The sequence below is a fragment of the Oryctolagus cuniculus genome, chromosome 1 (genome assembly GCF_051225735.1).
Source record: "Oryctolagus cuniculus isolate XC-2025 breed Fujian yellow rabbit chromosome 1, ASM5122573v1, whole genome shotgun sequence".
NCBI lineage: Eukaryota > Metazoa > Chordata > Mammalia > Lagomorpha > Leporidae > Oryctolagus > Oryctolagus cuniculus.
In genome coordinates, this window is record NC_142867.1 from 153,635,993 (window position 1) to 153,653,724 (window position 17,732).

Here is a 17,732-nt window from a genome sequence, read left to right on the forward strand (position 1 = left end):
AGATGCTAAAATTTAAGTATGCCCGTGTTTCCTAATAAGACTTCACAATATTTGAATATAATACTTTAAATTATCTCTAGAAATAAATGTTTGGTGCAGTGGCTTAAGTTGCCACTGGGGACATCCACATCTCATATCAAGTGCCTGGTTCAAGTCCTGGCTACTTCATTGCTGATCCAGCTTCCTGCTAATGTGCGTGCTGCGAGGCAGCAAGTGATGGCTCAAGTACTTGAGTCCCTGCCACCCACGTGGGAGACCCAGATGGAGTTTCTGCCTCCTGACTTCAGCCTGGCCCGACCCTAGCTGTTGTGGGCATTTGGGGAGTGAACCAGTGGGTAGAAGTTCTTTCTCCTCTCTCTCTCTCTCTTTCTATGCCTTCCAAATAAAATGATAATAAATAAATAAAATTTAAAATAAATCATTTCTAGAGTATGCATAACACCTAATACAATGTAAACATTATGTAAATAGATGTACTGTATTGTTTAGGGAATAATGACAAAGTAAAAATAAAATCAGTGTATGTTTACTACAGACACAATTTTTAAAAAGCATTTTTGATCTGTAGTTGGCTTAGGATGTGCATGAGGAAGCCATGGACATGGAGGGCTGACTTAATTATCTGGGTATTTGTTCTGGTAGATTGAAATACACCAGTAAGAAGTGAAAGAAGGTCTTGAATTCACAATGTTTTCTGACATTCCAAGAGTCTTCCCCAGTAACTACATCCACCCCAGCTGCTCTTAAAATTGTTTTTTCTCTCTTTGTCTTCCCTCCTGTTTCTGTAATTCTGCCCTACAAATAATCAAAAAATACAGCTTTAAAAAAAATTAAAGTTCATTTTAGTGCAAAAAAAGTTTGAAGTCTACACCTAGTTTTTCTGGTAATACGTATTTTTCATAAACTTTTTGAAGACCTTTTATAGGCATGGGATATTTTGCACCAAAATAAACTTCCCTTTTAATTCCAGTTTCCACTAGTTTTTTGCAGTCCCCTTGTATATTAACTTCAAGTCCCACAGAAGGCACTGTGGTATGACCCCACTGGTCCTCCCTCACCACTCCTCCACTTCCCTGTTGCTGGGGAGAGCTTTGTCAAACCACATCTGAATCTTTTATTTTTATAAATAGTAAGTGGTGGTAGCTGAGCAAACTAGTAATTAAAGCTGCCACTTGCTGACACTGTTCTTTTTGTTTAGTTGACACAGTTATGTTGACAGAGCTGATAGCCACAACCCTAATTTTAGGTCTTAAAGAACAGAATTTTAAACTAAATTGAATTTTAAAATTCACCTTGATTTTAAAATAAGAGGCGTATATACAGACACTGTTTTAAACAAACAAAAACATTATATATTGAAGACATGCAGTACATCTGAGCAGCTTCATTTTGTAAAAATGCAAATATAGATAAATGTGTAAGAGAGGTAGAATATAAATAATACACGTTAGTCCCAAAGTGTGAAATAAACACTTGAAAATTACATGTTTTGGGTTTTCTTCTGTGAGCATATTTTAAAAACTAATTTTTATTTATTTATTTTTACCTTTTCTAAAGGTAGACAGACAGATGGATAGACATTTCCCATCTTCTGGTTCACTCCCCAAATGCCCACAACAGCCAAAACTGGGGTAGGCCAAAGCCAGGAGCCAGGAAATCAATCTGGGTCTCCTGTGTGGGTAGCGGAAGCTCAATCGCTTGAGCCATCACTGATTGCTTCCCATGGTACACATAATCAGGAGCCCAAGGCAGCAGTGGAGCCTGGCCTTGAACCCAGACACTGATGTAGGACTCGGGCAATCCAGGTGGCGTCTTAGTCCCTACAGCCGATGTTTGCCCCATGGGTTAAGCGTTTTCAACTAGGCCAATACGTTCTCAACAAAGTTGGGGTTTTTCAGGCATGGTCTTTCAAAAGCATTTGGCCAGTAAGTTATATGAGTTAATGAAAACTTTCCCAGTGCTTACTTTATCCCAGGATCCATTCTAAATAGTAGCTCTTTTAATGCTCATGTTAATTCTGTGAAATAGCTGCTATGCTCTCCTTCATTGTGTAGGTGAGAACCCCATGTACAGAGAAGTGAAACAGTTTGCCAAAGGTCTCCCAGAGCCAGCTTCAAACCCAAAGTTTTTTGTCCTTGACTTTGGTCCGTGCTGATGAAGAAGAGGAGGAGCAAGTGTTTTACCAGATCAGGTTTTGTCCCTGAAACCAAGCGTGGTGGGACACCCTCTCATTTAGACTTCCTTCTATCAGTCATGTTCATAGCTTGAGGACTGCTCCTTTACTGTCCTCATGATGTTCATTCCATTTGCTTCTTTATTTAGTAGCCAGTGAGTAAACATTTCTGCTGGGGAATTTGTCCACAACGGGATTTTGCTTACGAGAAACTTTTAAAATCTCATTATCAAAAGATGTCAAAGTAGTCTTCACTTCTAAACAGTGTTTTTCTTTAATAGTCATGTCCGAACAGTTGGGAAATTTAACTTAAGGGACCAATATAATTAAGAGTCGCTTTTCTTTGATGTGTTGTAAACAACATGCCAAAGATTTCAGAAATGTGTAGTTTGTAAAGGACTTCAGAAGTCAGCAATTCATGGTAGATCTGAGGATTTTGTTTTTGTGGGTTTTAAAAAATGCTTTATTATAGTAAACCTAGAATCTTAAATATATACAAAAGACAAGACTGATGATCTATTTCTATTTTCTTTTTTTATTATTAAAGTACTCCTTCTTTGACCAAAGGGATGATTTTATTTTATTTTTTACTTATTTGACAGGTAGAGTTATAGACAGTGAGAGAGAGAGACAGAGAGAAAGGTCTTCTTTCCGTTGGTTCACTCCCCTAATGGCTGCTATGGCCGGTGAAGCGCTGGCCAGAAGCCAGGAGCCAGGTGCTTCTTCCTGGTCTCCCATGCGGGTGCAGGGGCCCAAGTACCTGGGCCATCCTCCACTGCCCTCCTGGGCAACAGCAGAGAGCTGGACTGGAAGAGGAGCAACCGGGACTAGAACCGGTGCTCATATGGGATGCCGGCACCACAGGTGGAGGATTAACCAAGTGAGCCACGGCGCAGGCCTCGATCTATTTCTATTTTCCAAACCAACTGTAAAGTAATTTTTACCATAATTCAGATATCAGCAAAGGCATTTATAAGGAAGGTGGAAAATGATAAAGAATTTAAGCCTGAATATTTCTGCTAAGAATGTTACAAGATACACTCATGTGTTCATATATATTTCCTTCTGGGACTCTCACATGATGTTTGGAAACCTCGTCTAAACTACCTTTTGTAAAATTAACCCATAATTATGGCCAGTTTTCTGGGCTCATAAGGCACCCCCCAAATTGTTTTCATTTCATTCAACTTCCCCACTCAAGGTCTTCTGTTATTTTTACAGCCTATAAGCAATCAGCTTATAAAATCAATTCCATGTTTTAAAACTCTGCATATAAATTGATCAAGTGTTGAGCTTCCTTTGCTTCAGCCATAAGCAGCCTTGGGTCACAATGGTGGTGTACAAAGGAAAGATATTTCTTTGCATGATTTGTGTTTTGTGGTTTTTTTTTTTTTTTTTTAGATTTATTTATTTGTTTGAAAGAGTTACAGAGGCTGGCGCCGCGGCTCACTAGGCTAATCCTCCGCCTTGCGGCGCCGGCACACCAGGTTCTAGTCCTGGTCGGGGCGCCGGATTCTGTCCCGGTTGCCCCTCTTCCAGGCCAGCTCTCTGCTGTGGCCCGGGAGTGCAGTGGAGGATGGTCCAAGTGCTTGGGCCCTGCACTCCATGGGAGACCAGGAGAAGCACCTGGCTCCTGCCTTCGGATTAGCGTGGTGAGCCGGCCGCAGCGCGCTGGCCGCGGTGGCCATTGGAGGGTGAACCAACGGCAAAGGAAGATCTTTCTCTCTGTCTCTCTCTCTCTCACTGTCCACTCTGCCTGTAAAAAAAATAAAAATAAAAAAGAAAGAGTTAGAGAGAGGCAGAGGCAGAGAGAGAGAGAAAGAGAGAGGTCTTCCATCCGATGGTTCACTCCCCAGTTGGCCGCAATGACCAGAGTTGCGCCAATCCGAAGCCAGGAGCTTCTTCCGGGTCTCCCACGTGGGTTCAGGGTCCCAAAGACTTGGATCATCTTCTACTGCTTTCCCAGGCCATAGCAGAGAGCTGGATCAGAAGTGGAGCAGCTGAGACTCAAACTGACACCATATGGGAAGCCGGTACTGCAGGCATCAGCTTTACTAGCTATACCACAGCACTGGCCCCAGTATGCTACAGTTTCACACTCAATTGCTTATCTGCTATTTGTCACCAAAAGAATTTTAAAGACAACTGTATACAGGGTGTTTTTGCTATAACAAGGAACACTTCAAACATTCTGTCTTCTAAGGATATTCACATCAACAGTGCAAGAGCATGATACAGAAAGCTGGCCAACTTTCACAAATGTGTGTTCCTGCTGTAAGACCACAGCTGACACTGTCTCTAGTTAGTCTACAACCGCAGTAGACTCCCCACTGTGGTCTGTGTAGCACAGAACATTCAAGAACCTGTGTGCTAAGTCACCTCAAAAAGACAAAGGGGAGGTTCAAGTTGACCTCTCCCCTTGTATGAGGGCTTACGTATTTTATTCAGTCTCGAGAGAGAAAGCTCATTGTTGAGAGAAGGAAACAAGCATTTCTCAGGGAAGAAAGCATGAAACCCAAAATTAAATTTAGAGAGCCTGAGGCAGAATTAAATGAGACCTGAAACTTTTTGCAAAGAGTGGGAAGGAGAAGACTAGAGAAGAATGATAATTTATAGTAGAAAATTTATTTGAATCAAGAGGATGTTGCTAATTCCAGGGAGTCAGTAAAGCTATTTTTAAAAAAGATTTATTTATTTGAAAGGCAGAGAGAGAGAGAGGGAAAGAGGGAGAGAGGGAGAAGGGGAGTAGGAGAGAGAGATGGGTCTTCCATCTGCTGGTTCACTTCCCAAATGGCTACAATGGCTGGGACTAGGCCATGCTGAAGCCAGGAGCCAAGAACTCTACCTGGGTCTTCACAGAAGTGACTGGTGTTCAAGCACTGGGACCATCTTCCACTGCTTTCCCAGGCACATTAGCAGGAAGCTGGATTAGAAGCAGAGTAGTTCAGACTTTAAATATCACTCATAAGGGATGTAGGCATAGCAAGTGGCGGCTTAACCCATTGGGCCACAATGCCAGCCCTAGTAAAACTATCTTTACCTCACATTGTTGACTACTAGAAGTCAAACCTTACAAGAACATGATGTTTCTATACTCTTAACTAATTTTTAAAAATGTGTTTATAGCAGTCAGAAGATGATGGGAAGAAGGAGCCCCATAATTTATGAGTTCATACTTTCTGAAACATTAGACACAACACCTCATAAAGATCCCCAGACCCAGTCATATAGCTGTTCTCAACAAGAAACTGGGAAAATGTTTACATATATGTATAGAAACACATACTTACCTTTAAGGTAGAGCTATCCCTTCTTACTTCAATGCCATAATCAAAACAATGTAAAGAAAAGATTAACAGCCAACTATATGAAAATATTGAATTTTCATTTGGCAACATTTGAGCGTCCTTAAATAAACTCATATATAGCTAAATACCTATATTTAGTTATTTTTATTTGAGAGACCCAGAGACACAGATGGACAGAGAATGTTCTCATCTATTAATTCACTTCCCAATGCCCATATGGCAGGGCCTGAGCCAGCTGAACCAGGGAGCCAGGAATTAAATACAGATCTCCCACATGGCTGGCAGGAGCCCATTACTTGAGTCATCACCACTGCCTCCCAGGGTCTGCATTGGCAGGAAGCTGGAGTGAGGAGCCAGAGGTAGGTGGGTGTCCCAACCCATGCTTAACTGCCAGGCCAAATGTCCACCCCCAGCCAAACACAAAAAGCTAAGCATAAGAAGAAAAATAATTCCAAAACATGACAAAGTTTCATATGAGGAACTCCAGCAAATGAGCAAGAACTGTAATGGGCAAAGGATTTAGCAGATACTCCCCTGTCCATAAGAGAACTGTAAAGCCACTGAACATTAAAAATTCTCACTTCTTTAATGCTTCATTAAGATTAAAACAACATGTAACATTTTCATCTTTAGTTTTCCAGGTTAAAAACTTTGATAGCCTCCAGTGTTCTTGATGATGGAAGGAAACAGGCACTCTCATGTTAAGAATATCATAGCATATGATATACTTAAGGGCCAAAATGCCCATAAAAACTTTCAGATATTTTTACCTGTTGACTCAGCTTTCCTTTGCTAGGAAGCTTCTATTAGCAGTATCTGCACAAATGAGGTAAGGCAATGTTCGAAAAATGCTTACTGGAGTGAATTCTTTTTAAAGAACCATGACAATAACATGTACTAAAACAAAATTTCCATCACCATGGAACTGATGGACAGTAAAGTGGAATACTTGAGAACTACTTTTAAAAATGAGCAGGATCTGTATTTTCTGAGATTAACTGATAGTTTTGCCTAGCAGTTAAGTCATGAGTTGGGATGACTGTGCCCCATACTGTAGTGCCTGGGTTCAAGACCTATCTCCAGCTCCTGACTACAAACTTCCTGCTAATACAGACCAGGGAGGCGGCAGTGATCCCTTAAGTAATGGATTCCGGCCACCCACGTAGAAGATCTGGATTGAATTCCTGGCTCCCTGCTTCAGCCCACCCAGCTGTTGCCATTGCAGGCATTTGGGGGAGTGAACCAATGTATGGTAGCTCTCTCTGTCCATCTCTCTCTCTCTCTCTCTCTATCGCTCTCTTTGTTATACTATCCTTTATTATTAGATAGGAGTAAATTATAGAACTCTCTCTCTATGTGTGTGTGTGTGTGTATGTGTGTGTATATACATAATCATATTTTTGGGGAAAGTGTGTAGAAGAAGAGAAATACATATCAGTAGTAAAAGGTGAGAATGATCTTACTGATTTTTTGCTTTTATGAACAATTGCTGCATTGCCTGGACATTTATTAGTGTGTTTTACTCTTTAAAAAAATTTAGAAGAGCAGTTTTAGGTTCACAGCAAATTTGAGTAAAAAATATGGAGAGTTCTGTATATGCCCCACACCCTCTGTGTTCAACCTCTCTCCCAATCTACTCTTCCTTGAGACTGGTACATTTGTTACACTTGACGAACCTTCCTTGACACGTCACACATCATTATCACCCAGAGTGCTTAGTTTACATGAAGGTTCACTTTTGATGTTTGTAGACATGGATCCATTGTTATAGTATAGTATAGAATTTCAGTGCCCTAAAAACCCTCTGTGCTCCATCTATTCATCCCTCCAATCCCTGACAACCACTGAGTCTTTTTTTCTTCAGATTTATTTATTTATTTGAAAGGCAGAGTTACAGAGAGGCAGAGACAGAGAGAGCTTTCATCAGTTGGTTCACTTCTCAAATGGCTGCAATGGCCGGAGCTGGGCCTATCCGAAGCCAGGAGCTTCTTCCTGGTCTTCCATGTGGGTGCAGGGGTTCAAGGACTTTTGCCATTTACTGCTTTCCCAGGCCACAGCAGAGAGCTGGATCAGAAGTGGAGAAGCTGAGACTCAAACTGGCGCCCAAATAGGATGCCAGCACTGCAGGCAGCGCCAGCCCCACCACTGAGTCTTTTACTCCTTAGTTTTGCCTGTTTCAAAATGTCATGGAAATAGAATTATACAATATATAGCCTTTCAGAATGATTTCCTTCACTTATTTATTTAAGGTTTCTCAATGTCTTTTTATGTCATGATAATACATTTTTTAGTGCTGAATAACATTCATTGTCTATATATAACATATTTAATTTTTCCATTCACCTACTAAAGGCCATCTTTATTGCTTCTACATCTTGCCAATTATGAATAAAGCTGCTATAAACCTACATGTACAGGTTTTTATGTTAATGTACATTTAGAACACATGTGGCTAATTACCAAGGAGTACAGTTGCTGGGTTCTATGATGAGTATATTTCATTTTATAAGGAACTGCCAAGATATCTTTCAAAGTGGCTGCATTATTTTGAATGCCTACCAGTAACAAATGAGAGTGCCTATTGCCCCAGCCCTCACCAGTATTTGGTGTTGTCAGTGTTTTGGATTTTGGCCATTCTAATAAATATGTAGTGGTATCTCATTTGCATTTTAATTTGCAATTTCCTAATCAAACATGATGTTGAATATCTTTTTATGGTTACCTACCATCTGTCTCTTTTTAATGAGGTGTCTGTTCAGGTCTTTTCCCCATTTCTATGTTGATTTATTTTTTTATTACTGAGTTTTAAGCATTCTTCATATGTATTGGACAACAGTCCTTTATCAGCTTTGTATTTTACAGATATTTTCTGTCTGCAGCTTGTCTTTGTCTCTTGACATTGTGTTTCATGGAAGTTTTTTATTTTAGTGAAGTCCAGTTCATCAATTATTTTATAGGTCATGCCTTTGGTGTTTTATATAAATAGTTGTCACCATATATAAGATCAATTAGGTTTTCTTTTATGTTATTCTCTAGAAATTTTATAGTTTTGATTTTATATTTAAGTCTATGGCCCATTTTGAGTGAATTTTTGTGAAAGATGGAAGGTCTGGCTCCAGATTCAGTTTTTCGCGTGAGGATGTCCAGTTGTTCCAGCTCATTTGTAAAACCATCTTTGCTCCATTGAATGGCTTTTGCTCCTTTGTCAAAGATCAGTCAACTATACGCATGTGATATCTGCTTTACTTTTATAACTAGAATAAAAAATATGGTATATAATTTTTTTCAATGAGGCAACTTAAATAAAAGTTGGTAGGAAATAAAATCATCACACTCTCACCCCAGATACATCACTGGAGTCAAGCTAGAGCAGGCCAGAGAACGCTGAACACAATGAAGAAGGTTTGGTGTGTGGCAAGGTCATTGCAAAGAAGGGCACCTGTGTACAGGAGCCTTGGAAAACAATCCACATCAGAGCCCAGAGTCCCGAGGGAGTAGACACAGATGGTAAATAGGGTCCTAGGAAAAGAGCTAAGGTTAGCACCCTAGAGTCCTAATCCAAGTAAGAAGGAAGAAACAGAAAAAATTCCAGACGGATGGATGGATTTGTACAAGTGACATAGTGCTTAATTCAAAGCCAAAGATTACTGTTTTCTGTCCTCATTAAGTTGCCCAGTGCTGGTGGGAAACACAGTAGAAGATGGGGTGAGCCAATGCTCTGTAGGTGGTGATAGCTATTGATGTTGGCACAAAGGGGTAGGATTGCTTCCCAACTGGACTTCATTTTGCTACTCTAAGTTATATGCAATTAGGCACATTTGAATGTATAATTGCAGAGTCTTCCAGAACATAATGGCTTTGTTGTGGCTCCCTTACAGATCACCCATATTTCTAGGAACTTGTCCAAGCTTTCCTTTATTTCCCACTCAACTTCTCAGTTTTAACTGAGTTTTCTGAGTAGGTTCCAAGCTAAGTGTGGAGTGGGTTGATGGAGGTGATTCAGACATAGCTCCTTAGCCAAAGGAACTCGTAGCCTCTTAGTAAAATAAATAGGATGAAGAATCACATATTCAAGGTATAATGTGATAACTTAAGAGAGTTGAAAAAGAAAGGTTTTGATATGTGTGCTTACTAACTCTGTGGGTTGAAGCAAACTACTTTGGAGTCAGCTTTTGCATTGATATAATGTCCATTTTAATATCTACTGCTATGCCAGTACATGTTAGATAGTTATTCATATTATTATTAATTTTATAAGTATGTAATAAAATATTGCTATTATGAATATAAACTTGCTTTAGGAAGACTACAAGTTATAGTGCAGTATAAATTCAATTGTCTTTTCCCATGAGTGAAAACTAAGCCAGTGATAATATCTCACAATTACAGTGAAGGTTATAGATAATCTTTAAATTATATGATCAAAGAATAATTGTGGTTAAACTCTACTAGTATTTCTAGTAAAAGTAGAAACAATCACTGCTTATTCCTTGGAAAAGCAACATGGTTACCTTTATTGGATGACCAAAAGTAAACTTCTCCCCCAAAGAATGCTAAATTGGCTTTTTTTTATTGCCTTTTGTATCCACAAATCTAGTAGTCTTAAGAATGTTTGTCCATAGAGTGTTTCTGGCCTATAACATTGTTTCTCACTTACAGTTAAAATATTTCTTTAGCATATTTTAAAATGGAATAATACACATCATATGTTCCCAATAAGAAAGGGGGTTCAACCCCATTATAAGAGTCTTAGAGTAGAGGTGTTGGCTGGTAGTATCATCATGCTGCCAAGCTAAGGACACTATAAGACTGAACACTCAGGAGATATGGCCTAAGAGAATCAAGATTATATGGGCCTCGGCCGGCGCCGCTGCTCAATAGGCTAATCCTCTGCCTTGCGGCATCGGCACACCGGGTTCTAGTCCTGGTCAGGGCGCCGGATTCTGTCCCAGTAGCACCTCTTCCAGGCCAGCTCTCTGCTGTGGCCAGGGAGTGCAGTGGAGGATGGCCCAAGTGCTTGGGCCCTGCACCCCATGGGAGACCAGGAGAAGCACCTGGCTCCTGCCTTCGGATCAGCGCGGTGCGCCAGCCGCAGCACACCAGCTGCGGCGGCCATTGGAGGGTGAACCAACGGCAAAAGGAAGACCTTTCTCTCTGTCTCTGTCTCTGTCTCTCACTGTCCACTTTGCCTGTCAAAAAAAAAAAAAAAAAAGATTATATGGGCCTGATAAATAACCTTTTGCCCCATTAGGAGGACCTGTAGTCTTTAATCCACGTGATTTAAGATGAGCCAGCTCTGGTTTATTCTCCACTGGACCACTATTGACACAAGACAGCCATGCTTGCACCAATTACCACCTTCAGCACAGCCTTAGCAGTGAATCTGGGTGTTCTACCAGCCAACAAAATGACTTTATTGAGTAGACAATATGTAGTATGATGTTAAGTTCCATAGAAGTCATCCAAAACATGGAGTTCCATCAAGTTGGCTTGTCCAGGAGGGAACTTGCAACCTAGGCATTTAGTCGCCTCAGTTGTGGATGTCTTGCTCCTTCAGCCCTGCTCTGTGCTTCATTTCCAGAAGATTCCATGGCAAACAAAGATTCTGGCCAAGAGTCAGAGTCTATTCCAGAATATACAGCTGAGGAGGAACGGGAGGACAACCGGCTGTGGAGGACAGTGGTGATTGGAGAACAAGAGCAGCGGATTGACATGAAGGTCATCGAGCCCTACAGGAGAGTCATTTCTCATGGAGGTAGTCAAGCTCTGTGCAAATCCGGGCCGTGGGCAAGGGGCAGGCATTTTGAATTAGAAAATAAAACTCGAATTCTCTGTGGCATGACATCCCAAAGACCATGTTTTGCTATCAATTCTGCAGCTAAGTCTGTTACAGCCTACTAGAAAGCCTACTAGACAAAAAAAGTTTCCCATGTAAAAAATGCTTTACACAATATACAGCTGTATTTTTTTTTAAAAAAAAGATCTATTTATTATTGATTTGAAAGGCATATTGACAGAAAGAGAGGAAGAGACGAATGCAAGAAAGAGAAAGAGATTTCGTCTGCTGGTTCACTCTCCTTGTGGCCTTAACAGCCAGGGCTGGACCAGGGCAAAACCAGGACCAGGAACTTTATCAGGGCCTCCCATGAAGTTGGCAGGGACTCAAGAACTTGCGTCATCATCTGCTACCTTCCCAGACACATTAACAGAAAGCTGGATCAGAAGAGGAGTACGCAGGACTCAAAGCATGCACTCCAATAGGGAATGTGGGTATCCCAAGTGGTGGCTTAGCCCTCTATGCCACAACACTATCCCCACAGTCTTTGCAAATTTCTCAAAAGCATAGTTGTCCAACTTAATACTATATGTGTGGAATCCCTGTCAGTTGTGTGTAGGGTTGGACTGAATGCTTCAGAGTGCATAACACCAAGATCACTACAGCAGAGGTCCTTCTAATTACAAAACAGTGTTCTGTCCTCAGAAGCCTTAGGAAATCTTTTTAGACTCAGCCTTTTCCCTCACCTGAAATTTACTTTTCTAGCAACCATATTAAATCCAAGCCCAACAAGAGCCAATCTCAGTCAAAAGTTCTACCCGTTTCATGAGGGACAAAGGAAAGAGAAAAGTGTATTTTGTATTTCCAGTGCTTTATGGGGGGCTCAGAGAGCATATGTGACCTTGATTAATTTGGGATTCGTGACAAGTCAGATGGCACAAGCAACACATTTAACGTTGTTGACTGCAGAAAGCATCGACAGCTTTTTGATTTCTCTGCTGCATGCATTGCTTTTCTGAAGTCCTGAGGCATCATGGTAGCTACCCAGCTGTTGCAGACAGTGTGAGCTGACGGTGCAGTTGTTGCTCTCTGCATTCTTTCTTTCTTAATGAGGATGGGGAAATGAGAGTCTTGGCCCTGCGTTAAACTCGTAGCTTCTGTTTTCTAACTAGCAGAAGGACTTTGTTATTCCAATCAAACATCCCTCCATCAGCAGGTTTTTCACCTTCTATCCCATGCACTGCTGCCTCCATGTAAGTATCAAGACCACCCAGGGAACTCTACCATGACAGAGAAGGAGGATGCCAGTGGGTATCCTACCATGACCCTTCTATATCCTGCCTCACTGTTGGCCCTGAAATGATAGTGTGGCCCAGCAATAACTGCTGTGGGGCACAGGCAGTGTCCTGTAAGAGTAAACTTGGCTCAGCCCTTCAGAATGAAGGCTGGTCTGATCTTGCTGAACATGACAGGCAACTGTCCCCATAAGATCCCTTTTGTTCTTACCATGAAGGCCACAACTGAAACATAATCCAAATCACCCCACAAGATCACTCCTCCTTTCCAGATATTATTGGTTTGCTTGCTTTTTTGGAGACAAAAATGAAGCTAAACTGAATAAAGGCTGGCTGTAAGAGTAGCCTGTGCTCATTCTAAAGAGTAGAAAAAGTGCAGAAGGGTCCATGCACGTAGATCAAGGTCACCCAGTGAGAATCTCTGTGTACATTGCTACCTCTGCATTCTGAAAGAACCCTCATGTCATGAAGAAGACAGGCTCACAGCTTTGCTGCTGTCACAGGCTGGATTTTCTCTGAATAGTTCAATAGATTAGACTACTTCTTTGAGCATTAGTGAAATTAGGTAGGTAGGTCGGGTGGATGGGTTAAGTCCATCAGCCTGTTGCCCAAGTCAGGAAAGAGTGATTATCAAAGCCACTGCTTCTGCCTCACAGCTTTGTAAAACTTCACCTGAGACCACAGGGCTAACCTGGTTTGCTGAGCTGTCCACCCTTGCCATCCCCTCCCCTCTGGCATTTGCTCCTCTCCATTCTGTGTTGTGTGCTTGACTTTTGTCTGTTTGACTGTCTGGTTTGTTTTCAAGAGAAGGCCGTCTTTCCTGTCCCAGCTCTGCCTTGGCCTTCTCCAGGCGCTAGCCTGCATGAACATGCCTGTGGCTGCACTCCTTGGGAACATTAGCAAGATGCCACCCTTGCCTGCACCCTGGTTGCCTTTTGTACTCTGTAGGTAAAGATCATTGAGATGCTACTCCAGAATTTTCCAAGGCTTTGTCTTCCATATTGGAAACTTACGCCACTTTCCTTTACCTTGACGATAAAGCTTCTTAGCTATTGAGTTTGTCATCTGGCTTCTGATGAGCATTTTAAGAACAGCACTCACTCTGCCCATCCACGTGAATCTTGGTGCCTTGCATTTGCTATGAGGATGTTTTCCCATTTGGATCAACAGAGAATTGGTAACTGGGCAGTGCTCTGTGTAGTACACTGTATGGTGGAGTGATCAACAGTGTGGCAAAATTATCCCCAAAGCCTGCCCCATGTCCGTGCCAGTTAGAAATACTGATGCATGAAAGCACTATTTGAACAAACAATTTACTTTTCAGCTCTAGTGACCCTGAAATGAGCTATGGCTAGAGGCGCTAGACACAGTGTAGAAGAATGAGGTCAAAAGCCTGTTTTGCCACTTACTGGTCAGTGACCCTGGCACAACACTTACCTTCTCTGGGTCTCAACTACACCATCAATCAAATGAAGGTGATTGCAACACCAGTATTTGCATCGTGTGAACCCATGAGCAGTGTCCCTTAAAAACAAGAAGCAAAGAAGGGTATGGGTGGTTTTCAGCCAACAGCGTGGGCTCCCTTTGAGATTGGAACTGGCTTTTTTGAACTTGGAACAGAGAAATGCATTTAAATAATGGAGAATGATCACGCCAAAGAATTTTAACAAGGAGTTTCCTTTCTTGTTTTTTTTTTTGTTTGTTTGTTTTGTTTTGTTTTGTTTTGTTTTTTTACTTCTCTGATTTCATTGTAGGAGATTCAGGTAACCTTCTCTGCAGTATTGCTGGACAAATGATCCTGAAAAGAATGAGGAGAAGAGTTGCAGGCTGGTGTGTGTGTGTGTATGTTTTGGTTGCGACTGTGACATCTTTCCTTTCTTCATTCCATTTGCTGACCAGCAAACTTGTGTTCCACCCCTTTCATGCCTCTGTGTGCCACTGCAGGTAAGGTTTGCCATCTTTGCCCCAGAGGGTCCTAGGAATCCGCCACAGTGGGACTGCTCCCACACCCCAGCACACACACCCTGTTCACTTCACGTTCGTGGAGGAGAAACTCTGTCAGAACAAGTGTCTTCCAGCCAAATTTCCTGTGAATCATCCTGTTGCTATCAGGAAGAAGCTGCTTATTTTTTTAAAGGAATTGAGGAGTTATTGAGGAGGGACACAAAGCAAAGTCTCCCACTCATTCTAGTTGCGCTTTGCAATGAGACCAGCTCTTAATTTGGGAGGAAAGATTTCAAGTAGAATTTTTTTTTCTATTTCCTTCCTGAAATCATCTCTCCCCCTATTTTTTTTCCTCTTTGCCTCATTTTCCCTTCCTACAGCTCCCCTACTCCGAAGGACAAAGAGCCATTTTCATTTGTAAATTTCAGTAATTTTTTATATAGAGAGACGTTCCTTATAAGCAGTGATGATCCCTAAGTATTCCTTTGGTAAAATGCACTTGAGTGAAGATGGCAATACAGCATGCCAGACACAGATAACATTTATACAGTGACCTGAATTCCCATTGAAAATGACTTCAGGAGTACTATTTATAAACCTCAGTATTCCTGAAATTTAAAATATTTGCTAGGAATTCTCCAGAAATAGAAAAACAAAGTCAAAGGAACTGAGCAGTCATGGTCCTGAAGCCAGACAGCTTTTAGAGAAATGCTTTAGGAAGCTGTCTTACTTGTTTTTAAGTTGCATTACATGTGTCTATTGTGTGTTTTAACTAACTTTGTCTTTTTCTTGTGCTGAATTTAAATTGTATACCATCATGGTGTTAGGACTGGTGTAGCTAACTCACCAACGGAAGTGTGGATTTCCATTTAGATATGAATCTTCTGAAATGAAATTGTTTGGTGGAAAAGGCTTTTCTTGTGTTAAAATTATCTCCTTCTGCCATTTTCCTTCACATTTCATTCTCAAAGCAAGTTGATAAGTACCTACATGTTGGAAAAGATGGAACTAAAGCAAAAAAAATCCAGGTGGAAACTACTAAAATGCCCTCTCACAAACACATGTTGCATTAGCTGTATAGTTACACAGGTAGCCTCCTATTAAATATGTGAGTAGACATACCATAAGCAACAACCTCAAGTTTGTAATGCACACAAACCTGTAACAGTATTTTTAGTTGGTATCATTCTACTCCTCCACCTTTTTTTTTTTCTTTGCGGTATAGTCATTCTTGGAATCTTTGTAGAGAACATCTTATTAAACTGTTTTTCAGGAGTTCACCCTATCCAAATATATATACAACTGGTATTTTTCTGCTTTGTAATCACCAGAGGGGTATTTAGAGTTCTGGGAAAAATTGAAACACACTGATTTCTGGGAGAACTGGATCAGCCTTAAGGGTATATCCTGTCCTCCTACTTACTCAAAGCATTTAGAAGATCTCTATTTAGCGACTCAAAAATCAAGAACTATAGCCACAGATTGTAAGTGTTTAAGCAGGGATACTAAAAAAATAAAAATATAGGACATTTCTTAAACATGGAAGATACAATGCATTCCATATGTCTACCTGCTGGGATTTAACCAACATCTGCCATGAATTTCAAAGATGAGCTCAAAGGGAACATAGAGTTTGTTTAAAGATGGGATGGTTCCAAATTTATGTCTTCATTTTCAAAAAGGAGAATAACATCCTGAGACATACAAGGAGTCTTTGAAAAGTTCATGGAAAATGTGCATTTTCGAAAAACTACATATGGACTTCAATTTTTTTGCACCAAAATAAACTTGTCTCCTAATTCTGTTTTCCATGAACTTCTTGAAGTCCCTTATATCCACATTTTCCTTGATCTTTGGCGTTGTCATGGTCACACTTATTTGCATTTTCTACTTCCTGTTTTCTTAACACCACCTGCAAATAGCACTTCCACCCCCACCCCATGTTACCTGGAAGTAATTCTCAAAATTTTCCCAAAACATGTATTTTCATAAAACTCAAAGAGAATTTAACCAGGTCCTTATTTAGCTTGCCTCTTTCTTTAAGAGGCAAGGCTCTGAATTCCACGCTAAGTTATTCTGGGCATGGCTAGGACTTCCCATGAGCATCTACATTCTGTTGAGTCTGGCGCAGTAGCACCCATGGGCGCTCAAGGCAAGTGACTGGCAGAAAAATCAAGGTAAATGTGTTTTACTCAGCTACTCACTAGTGGCCACTGGAGAGTCTGGGTCTGAGTTAAATTGCGGTTCAATGCCTACATTCTCCCTTCAAATCCACTGGGGTCTAAACTACAAAGGACCAAAGACAGTTAAGCCGAAGCTCTTCTCTAGCCATCAGAAGAAAGAAGTATTACATAAATTATCTCTCTTTTAAGAAAAATGTATTGCTGATCATTCTGTGATAAATTGAATATTTATACAACCCATTAACAATTATATACATTATTGTACACATTATATACATATTATGTGCTCTTAAATTTGTGTATATGAAATACATGAAATATGTTCACCTTATATAAATAATTCAACCTAAATACATTATATGTACAACTCATATAATCTCCCATAATATGGATATGCATTGCCCATATTTGCAAGCATATTCACTCGCTGTATTTAAGAACCTATATGACATATATGTTAACCGCTAAGTGATAATTATATATATACTTATGGAATAATACTTGCTATTATACTCACTTCACGCTATGTATATTATATCCACATACACTCACTTATCAAGGCTTCACATTTATCCTTTAGGTTAGATATTGTTTTGTTAAGAGCTTTCAACTGGTTACAAATGTCTTTTTGTCTGTCCCCAGGATACTATGGGGACGGTCTAAATGCCATCATTGTGTTTGCCGCCTGTTTTCTGCCAGACAGCAGTCGGGCGGATTACCACTATGTCATGGAAAATCTTTTCCTGTGAGTGACATTTATGACAAAGTGCTTTGAGTTAATGTCTGTGGCATGTACTGGCAGATAGAGCATCTTTAATTAAAGGGAATGGGTGATGTAGAATATTCTAAGCCTTTGATAAAAAGTCACTAAGATTTCTATCAGGGAGCATTGCTCAGGAGGCTAAAATCTTTCAAAGAGCTCTTTTGTCCTTTTGCTCAGATTGAAAACAAAAATGAATTGAGTTTGACCTGCATTTTAAAATCCTATAACATTTCCTGTGGTTGAAGTGTTATTTTCTTCCCCAATAACATGTGTTTGGTCAACTGATGATA

At 40.6% G+C, this 17,732-nt stretch overlaps 1 protein-coding gene and 1 long non-coding RNA gene across 13 annotated transcripts in view; one reads left to right on the plus strand and one right to left on the minus strand.

Moving 5' to 3' along the window:
• The window catches only part of PRUNE2 (prune homolog 2 with BCH domain), a 318,783-nt gene that overhangs the window by 277,490 nt on the left and 23,561 nt on the right, over positions 1-17,732 (plus strand). For 7 of the 8 annotated variants that reach the window (XM_017341931.4, XM_051858830.3, XM_051858799.3 and 4 more), the window contains exons 12-13: positions 11,063-11,236; positions 17,322-17,424. In XM_017341931.4, coding sequence (XP_017197420.2) covers positions 11,063-11,236; positions 17,322-17,424 — 277 coding nt within the window. Of the gene's footprint in view, positions 1-11,062; positions 11,237-14,306; positions 17,425-17,732 lie in introns of all 8 variants that reach the window. The other variant, XR_011379488.2, reaches the window with a different exon arrangement.
• Positions 1-17,732, minus strand: part of LOC138844083 (uncharacterized) — a 31,890-nt gene that overhangs the window by 6,006 nt on the left and 8,152 nt on the right. For 2 of the 5 annotated variants that reach the window (XR_016236684.1, XR_016236681.1), the window contains exons 2-3: positions 13,990-14,076; positions 5,019-5,096 (exon numbers count right to left, since the gene is read on the minus strand). This is a non-coding gene — a long non-coding RNA (uncharacterized LOC138844083). Of the gene's footprint in view, positions 1-4,022; positions 4,154-5,018; positions 5,097-13,989; positions 14,077-17,732 lie in introns of those variants that run through there. The other 3 variants (XR_016236683.1, XR_016236680.1, XR_016236682.1) reach the window with 2 other exon arrangements.